We start from the raw sequence: 9,256 nt of genomic DNA, 5'->3' as shown, positions 1-9,256 counted from the left end.
CAGTTAAAAACGGGTTTGTCAGTAACTCCTGGGGCACTTTTCTCCCCGTTCTCCCCTGTGTTACGTCAATCCGCGTTTCCCCATCAGATACGGTTCCCCCTTCGTCTTCTTGCCGTTCCGCACCGCCCAGGCGGCAAAATACGCACGTGCTCGTCATGAGCACTAAGAAAGCATGCGCGTAGCAAGCACACGCTTGTTCGGCGCGCTTGTCTGGGGAACTACGGACACCGTGAAAGCTCAAACAACATGTTTCGGCAAAGTTGTCACACTTTCTTCACGTTTTTGCGTGAAACTAATAGTAATAATACTTATAACAATAATAATAAATAATAGTAATAATAAATACATATATATATATATATATATATATATATCCCTTCTCACCCTCTGCGGGTGGTCTCTCTCTTTCATCCTCTGAGCTCGGGTCCTCTACCAGAGGCCTGGGAGCTTGAGGTTCTCCTCCAGTATCTTGGCTGTGCCTAGAACTGCACATTTCTGGACTGAGATGTCTGATGTTTTCGTGGGATCTGTTTGAGCCACTGCTCCAGTTTGGGGGTGACTGCCCCGAGGGCCCCGATGACCACAGGACCACTGTGGTCTTCACCTTCCAGGCCTTCTCCAGTTCCTCTCTGAGGCCCTGGTATTTCTCCAGTTTCTCATGCTCCTTTTTCCTGATGTTGTGGTCACTTGGTATTGCTACATCCACCACAACGGCTTTCCTCTGTTCTTTATCCACCACCACAATGTCCAGTTGGTTCTCCATTACCATCTTGTCTGTCTGGATCTGGAAGTCCCACAGGATCTTAGCTCGGTCATTCTCCACCACCTTTAGGGGTGTCCCCCATTTTGACCTCGGGGCTTCCAGTCCATATTCGGCACAGATGTTCCTGTACACTATGCCCGCCACTTGCTTANCACTTTCTTCACGTTTTTGCGTGAAACTAATAGTAATAATACTAATAGTAATAATAAATACATATATATAAGTCACACACATACATGCACACACATATATATGGTGCTATATCAATCAATCAATCAATCAATCAACTTTATTTAAAGACGCAAAATAGGTCCATAGAGTAAAAGAAAAAAAAGAAAATATACAGTAATAAAAAAGAAAATTATAAATACAGTATATGAAATGAAAACAGGGTAATATATTTTAATGCTCAATATTACCCATCAGATACCATTCACCCTGTGGTAAAGTGAGGCTGATGACTGAAAATCACCCATCAGATAGCGTTCCCCTTGTTATAAAGTGGGGGAATGGTATCTGATGGCCACATTTCAGCCATCAGACACCACTCCCCTTATGTTAAAATAACCCATCAGATAGCCTTAGGTTACCCTAACCCTATCACAACAATTTCAGAGACAATATCAGTTTATATATCAAGATAATTCTTGGCATGTTTCCATCTGCTATGGACCTTCTTAATCTGATCTTCTTGATGCAAGATGTGGGACCTCTTACCGACATGTCATGAAATCTCTATTGATGTGTGATTTGAAATGGCTGGTATTCCACACAATGAGATTAGAATCAACAACATTGATTAGCTTAATGTCATGATTAATATTTAAATTTTTGGTTTATATTTCAAATTCTCACTTTATAAGTTACTAATATTAGTTTGAACAATATTTTATTCATCATGTTTGTCACCCCTTTTATGACATCATACAATCCAAATGGGAAAGCGCCCAAAATGTCAGTGAGGTAGTAGTAATGTTTGAACGTTGCACTAACGCAATGTTGAGGCTGGGAAGAACGACTTCAGGGTTTGTATCTTCTTTTTATAGAAAGCTGCTGGTTTCTAAATTCTTATCCTGAAGAATTTCGAACAGGATCACTCCCAGCTGCCACTGCACACAAGTTAAACCACCTTCAAATTTTTTACACTAATATTGAATATTGATAAGTCAAAACACAAGTACACCTCAAAAACTTTGACAATGTGTGACTCCTAAGCAGCATTAAGAACAAGATTGTTACATATTTTTGGAAATAAAAATCACTTTGGGTTATACTTAAGATGCAAATGCTTTTTTCAAAGAAAATTGTGCTGTTTACATATTATTTTATTTGCCAGATATGTTTCAACATTTTTTAAAGTTTATGTAACAAAGTATATGGATAGTAATTGATTTGTCAATATTTATTAGCCATTGTATGTAAATACTTTAAACAGCAATAACATATGATTTAAGTTTTCAATAGCCAAGAACTAAAATATTTGTGTATTATAAAATCCCTCTCTGAAATCATTTGAAGTCTTCTGTAAAATTCATGTTTAGTCAACGTGTGAATTTACTACACCAGGAGAAATTATAATATTTCATTACGTTTACATTTTTTTTTCAAACTTTATTAATTTCTACAATATACGTTTTACACAACTACTACGTATTTCCATCTTGGCCAAAGCCCTATCTGGCAATCCAACGGGGTTCAACAGGCTCCACTGTAATAGTGACACTTAGTGGTGGATTCAATTACTTTGGCCATCTTCCTTCAATTAAATTAAGTCAAAAATATTCAAGGTGTTAAACGGAGAATTAACCAATACAATTACCATTGAAATAAAAATTTATAAAGAGGCAATATAAGTAACACGTTTTCCAAAAACTAACTGGCATTGCCATCCCCCAAAACATCGGCACCAGTTGTGACAGCCCTTAAACATCCTGGACACCCAACAGCAGCTCTAGTGGAAGCCAGACTCAGCTGTTGCAAAGGTGCCGAAACCAATGGCATCCCTGATACCTGCTGTGTATTCGATTAATTCAAAGACAAAAGGAGTCAGCTGGATTATTCAGATGAACTTTAGTGAATAAATAGGATGAACGAATCATACATGATATACAAAAAGTGTAGGAATTCAGCTAACATAAGTCTTTCTGCGAAAAAAACCCCCTGAAAAATTATTTCTTCTTCGTCTGTCTTCAAGTTCTTCTTCTACTAGTTATAAAGCATCGTGGGATATGTAGTCCATTTGCCGAAGCCAGTGGCAACCATGGTGGCAATGTCTATGGTGGCAACACTGGCAGGTAGCCCCGAAAACAGTGGCACCAATCATGGCAGGTGTCAGCGGAAGTGCCAGTATGAGATGCCGAAGTCATCCGAAGTCAGTCACAACACTGGCAGCTAGCCCAGAAAACAGTGGCACTTGTGGCGCCTGCCACCTGCCACCGGAAGTGCCATTAGCAGGTGGGGTGTCACGAATAGAGCTCGGCCCTGCTGAGAAAAAACTTAAACCAACGAAAAAACCCCCCCAAAAAAACAGAAAAACCCAGACCCTGACACATTCGGTTTGTCGAAAATGATTAAACAGGAAATTCTTTGCAGATGTCAGAAGCAGTCTTATAGTTTATGAAGTTTTGCTATCTCTACATTTCCAACATTGCTGAGCTCTTTCTAATTTGTAGCATTTACTGACAATTTTGTGCAGGAAACATAAAATTCTGCAGGCAACTGTTTGGACACCAGAAAGGGGCTTCCACGTCATTCTTAATTCAGATATCTAAATTATATATTATATATCCATTCCGAATGGCAGCGATCTTGCAGCAGCGAGTCATGATCCGAAATAACTGTCATTTTCACTAATGAAAAAGATAACATTTTTATTTTTACAAGCATGCATGAACAAATAAAAAATAATGAACATTATTAACAACTTTTTTTTAAAACACACACAGCAAACCTAATAACTAAAAGAATAAAAAAATAAAAGTGCAACACACTCCAAACCTATGTACAGAAATAAATATCTAAAGTTATCGGCGCAATGTTGAGACTGGGAAGAACAACCCCAGGGATTGTAAGCGCCTGTCGGAACTAGACTAACTACCAACAAAAAAGTTACATTTAATATTTTAATGTTTAATAAAACCATGGGTGATTGAATAATTCTTCCAGCATGGGATGATCCAGCACTTCCCTGATGTCAGTAGTCAGTCTTAATCTTCAACATGATGGCCACCTCTAACGCCATCTCCTGACCATTATCATCCTGAAACATCAAGGCAAACAGGAGAAACCCACAATGCCTCTGGAATCCAATAGGACTTAAAGTCAGTCCTAGATGCTTTTGCTCACTTACCTTATGTTTGCGGCCCACCTTTTCATTTGGGATGTGTTTGATAGCCACCTATACAATAGAAATAAAGCCTTGCTCAGCAATGGGAATATCTTTAAAGGGTTCAGATTTTCTTTAGTTGCTTGATCTGGAGTTATCAGTATTGTGAGTATTATGGTGAGTTCACGCCAAACACTTTTTGAGCATCAGGCGCATTTGGTTTACATTCAAAGTCTATGTGTAGGCGTGTAGAGGGCCGTTGCGTTTCTACCATCTAGCGCAACGTGATTGGAACCGTTTGGAGTGTTTCGAGCGTTTGACACGTTAAGAGCGTCCAATGTGGCTCCACATAAATTTTCAAAGTTCGTTTGTGGCCTTTTACCTCGATTCCAAGATATTGAAATATGAATATCTATGAGGATATTAATTATTTTTTACAAACTCTGACTCCTGCTGACTTCTACTGTTAGAAGAACTATTACTGATAACTTCACAGAGCCTCTTTTTAAGTATTCCAAATACACCTACAGGTAATTTATCCACCTCTCGATATCCAGCAAACACAGATCCATAGCCTCCTTTTCCCAGTAGATCCAGCTCAGTATATTTTTCCAGGAATTCACCTAAACATATGAACACATCTTTAAATTTCATAAAGCACCAGAATAAACTCTGTTCACTAATGTTACCTTAGATCTCATTATTACCACACCTTAAGTCTCTCTCATGAATGCTTAATATTACAATTTTATTGCAACTTAAACTCTGACCTCTTTGGGGATCCCTTTTTTCATTTGTCCTTTTCCTCATATTCTTCCTCCTATTCCTCAGCTGTGGTTCCTCAGTGTCCTCGTCCTCCCTCTTCAGATTCCTCTTCTGTAAATCGCCTATTCCTGAGCTGCAAAGTACCAGATTGGAGCTGCTGGACTCTAATAATGAGAAAAACCCATAGAAACAGCGTGAGTATTTCACCAATATTCTCCATAAGAGAAAATCATCCCAACAGAAACATAAGACTTATTATTTTCATTAGCCTGACTTTTTAGTTAACTATTTGCACTGCACCCATTTAGTTAACTTTATTTGTCAGTTCTTTATATTTTTGTTAAATGCAACAAACTAATTTCTTTGTTTAGAGTTACCAGTTTCCTTTGGAGCTGCTGCTGAAGGGTCACAGAAGAGCTCCAGCTAATTGATATCCTTATAGGGCTGGCAAAACCTCCTCAGTGGGTCATTCCATCTGTTTGCCAGAGATGAGGAAATTTGGTTTTCTTTAAAGAAATAGTCAAATTAAACTAATTGTCAGTTTCATTATAATAGTGTTTATTTAATTTAAATATTTTGTATTATATTGACTAGTATTTGTTTAAGTTCTTGTATGTTTAATTACCCCTTGTATGTCAGCAGTGGTCTGATCAGCCACTATTTAAGTTCCCCTCATGTTTGTTAGGTCAGTTTTGTGCTTGAGTTTTTTGTGCTACTACCTGAGTTCTAGTTTGTTATGTTGACCTCAGTTCTGGCCCCAATTCTTCATTGTTTAATTATGTTTAAATGAAGATTATTTTTGGATTCCATTCAGTGTCTCTGGCTGGTTTATGTAAGAACCCTCACACAGAAGTTGACATCTTTGTATGGAGTTAGATTTGTTTCACAATTATTCAATCAAAAAAATAAATCATGACAAACAAAAAAGTAGTATTCAATTTTTGTATTGAATACAAAAATTACATTTTTGTATTGAATTGTACTGAATTTTATTACAATGTGCGATTATCAACACATAAGTATGCATTAGTTTTAAAACCAATAAATAAACTGACTTGTATAAATATAGTTAGCCAAATACACCTGGCCCTTAAAAGCAACACTTACTTCCCTACCTGGCCTTCTATGACTTAACACTTGCTGGTCTCTCCATCCTCATGCCCTGATCCTCTCTAGCAGCTGGAGGAATCAGTAAGACCTACAAGCCTGTCCTGCTTCAGCTGCACTCTGCTGGTCATACTAGAATGGGGAATTAGGAGAACACCAATTTAATTTAATATCATAACACAGCAAAAGCCATATTACATCTAATTCGAAATAAAACTAAGTACAAGACACATACACACCAAATAATAAAAAAAAACAGGAATTATGTGAATATCCTCCTTTGGCCTGTGACCTACCAGCTTAGTTTTACATTTTGCATCTGAAAGAAAATATATATTTAAGAGTTACATTGCCTTCCCTCATCGACAACACTGATTATGTGCTTGGTAAATAAATCATCTGCACAGTCACTTGACGTGTGGTGCAGCTTGACGTGGACCTAATAACATTGGCGCAACGGTTCGCTGTTTTCCCGCTTTAGCTTCAATGCTAGTTAATACACGCACGCAAACACGGAGGATTAGACAACAGTTTTTAATACATATTTCCTCCAAATACATTTGGTATTTTCCAACCTTAATGCCACTCGACAGAGGTGCGCTGGTTAACGAATTCAACATAAAGACAGGCGAATATTATACAACCCTTGTTTAACTTTACCTAGTGCTAACATTAGCTAGCACAATATGCTACCGGGGATCGCAGCAGACAAAGCTGCTGCGATCTTACACAACTTATGACGACAGTCATAAGTTGTGTAAGATTTCTTCTTTGAAACAGGGTGGACACTTTAGAAGCTGCTAAACGGTGTAATTTTGTGAAGATTACTTACCATTCACATTCTGTGTCCCGTCACTGAAGCCCTGCGGTTCAGGACAGAGTTCTTTTTTCTTTATTGACAATAAAGGGGTTTACAAAATAGCAAACAAAACACACAAGACAACAATGCCAGGGTGTTACATAGGAAGCACAAACAAAATGAAAAGCAAATATATAAATAAAAAGTTAACTGAGAAAGATGTTAAAGTGAGAGCTCATATCCACTGTCTTAATGGCTTTTCTATTCTTTGAATACTGGAGAGATGTAATATATCGTTTCAATTCCTCTTTAAAGGCTGAAAAGCGAGGTTTCTGATTTGAGAATTTAGAATTATGTATATGATATTTTGCAACTAATAAAATTAGATTGATAATATAAAAATTTTTTGTTTTATTAGTGGGATAAGAGAAGAATCCAAACAACATATTTATATAAGTGAGGGAAAAATCATCAAGAATTCTTTGGGAAATAAACGTACAAATATCTTGCCAGAAAATACAAGAGAAATAGCATGACCAGAATAAGTGACAGAGATCTTCTTCATAGAGTTGGCAGAATGAACAATTTGTGTCATTGTCTATATTAAATCATTAGTTGTAAGCCTTACAACATATTGTAACAGACCAAATATTATGTTTTGGTGTTGTTGCGTACTTTTTTGTGTGGGAATTTTTTATTTTTTTTTGTGTTGATTCCTATTGATAGGCTTGAACGTTTCTGCTTTGTCTGCTCTTGGAGGTGTTGTCTGTCAGTTGCCATGGCAACAGGTCTGCATGCAAGGTAATGCCGACACACAGAGTGGAAAAAAGCAGATTAAAAGTGGTTTTGTTCTTCATTTGTTTATCAGCTTTATTGGGTTAGTGTAAGCTAACCCAATAAAGGGTCTGTGTAAGCTAAACGTGATTATATATATATATATATATATATATATATATATATATATACATATACATATATATATATATATATATATATATATATATATATATATATATATATATATATATATATATATATGTGGTGGCATATGCTGCCACCCCTGAAAAAATCCTTGCCGCCCTCTTGCCACCCCATAGATATTTTTCTAGATCCGCCCCTGTGCAGTCCATCACTTTCATTCTAACATTTGTGACCAACATTTTGGAATGTTCTTCGTGATGTCACACTGGTTGGTGTCAGAACCCAACATTCTATTTGAGCTCAGTTCACCAGAAATTTCTGACAGTGAGACATAACTATAACAGTTAAACCTGCTGTCTCTTCTAGTGAATAACACTGAAAACTCCTACACCAAAATGGATAAAGAATCTGAACACAAGCGTAAAAGGCCAGCGTTCAGGAGAACAAAAGGTAAAGAGTTTGTGTTTCACTCTTAATAAGACAAGGTTTATGTTTCAGTTTTTGGAAAGTTACACTGTAAAACATTTGAAGGTGGTTTAACTTGAAAATGAAAGTCAAGAAAAGGGTTAGGGTTTTGTTTTAATTCAGAAATTAAAGTTCATGCAGTTGATTAAACAAGATACACTTTGTTTAAACTTTTTTTAAGTTCATTAATCTTGAATTGAGTTTTAACTTAATGCTGCAATTTAAACCAATTATTTCACAATACACAAGAAGAAAACTGCCCTCACCTAGTAAAAGAGTTCACATTTCTCTATTATCATTCACAAGTTAAAATATAAATATTTTACTTAAGAATAATTTAAATTCTTGTTTCAAATTACATGAACAAACTTTCTGAACTGATAAACATCACAATAAATTCTGCTCAAAACCATTCAGTGGAAACAAGACGTTGTCCTCAACCTTTTCAGACTATCAGTTGCATTAAAATAAACATTTGCCTTCATAACGCAACATACTTCCATCTCTCTCACGGTGCAACACAAGATACAAAAACATGCCGCTAAGCACTCTGGGAAATAGTTCCTGTTTTGTTTTCTTTCAGGTCTTTTTAAGTACTAACCTAAAAACTAGTTTATTCTTGGAGGTTTGACAAAATTCATAAAAAGTTAACACAAACTCACATATTCAGATTTAAAATCAAATGCTAAATTTATTTGACTTAAAGAGTAGAAGTTAGTAGACACAACTAAATGCTGCTCAAATGTTTTAGAGTGTAGTGAATGTAACAATTTAGGTCATTTTACACACATAACAGTCTTATAAACCTCTTAATATATAGTTAAGATATTTAGAGTTTTTGTCACTCAGAATTTCTGTTTTATTATTGGTTAGGAACATTGAAATCTCTGCTGGCTTCTCGGAGAAGCATGAATTTGGATGAAAAAGACTTAAATGTTCATCAGTTTGTTAATAAAGTCCCTGATCAGATATCAGTATGTGAGGTAATTCAAAAATACTAAACATGAACTCTAAACAATCATTAATTTTCCACAATATTACTTACGATAGAGAGAAGCGGCAGTATGATGCTACAACGCACAGAGTCTGCTGAGGACTGTGAGATCCAAAG

At 36.3% G+C, this 9,256-nt stretch overlaps 1 protein-coding gene across 1 annotated transcript; it reads right to left on the bottom strand.

Annotated features, from left to right (window-relative positions):
- Window positions 1-3,956: 3,956 nt before the first annotated feature.
- Window positions 3,957-5,097, bottom strand: LOC106948763 (serine/threonine-protein kinase pim-1-like). The gene is made up of 4 exons (XM_015034604.1): window positions 4,859-5,097; window positions 4,617-4,711; window positions 4,113-4,160; window positions 3,957-4,022 (listed from the first exon to the last, which is right to left on the bottom strand). The coding sequence occupies exons 1-4, from the start codon at window positions 4,896-4,898 to the stop codon at window positions 3,957-3,959; spliced, it is 249 nt and encodes an 82-aa protein (XP_014890090.1). The 5' UTR covers window positions 4,899-5,097.
- Window positions 5,098-9,256: the final 4,159 nt, after the last annotated feature.

The sequence above is a fragment of the Poecilia latipinna genome, unplaced genomic scaffold, assembly GCF_001443285.1.
Source record: "Poecilia latipinna isolate Pla-1442-1.1 unplaced genomic scaffold, P_latipinna-1.0 Scaffold307, whole genome shotgun sequence".
In the NCBI taxonomy this organism is placed as follows: Eukaryota; Metazoa; Chordata; class Actinopteri; order Cyprinodontiformes; family Poeciliidae; genus Poecilia; species Poecilia latipinna.
This window is presented reverse-complemented; position numbering and strand designations above follow the sequence as displayed.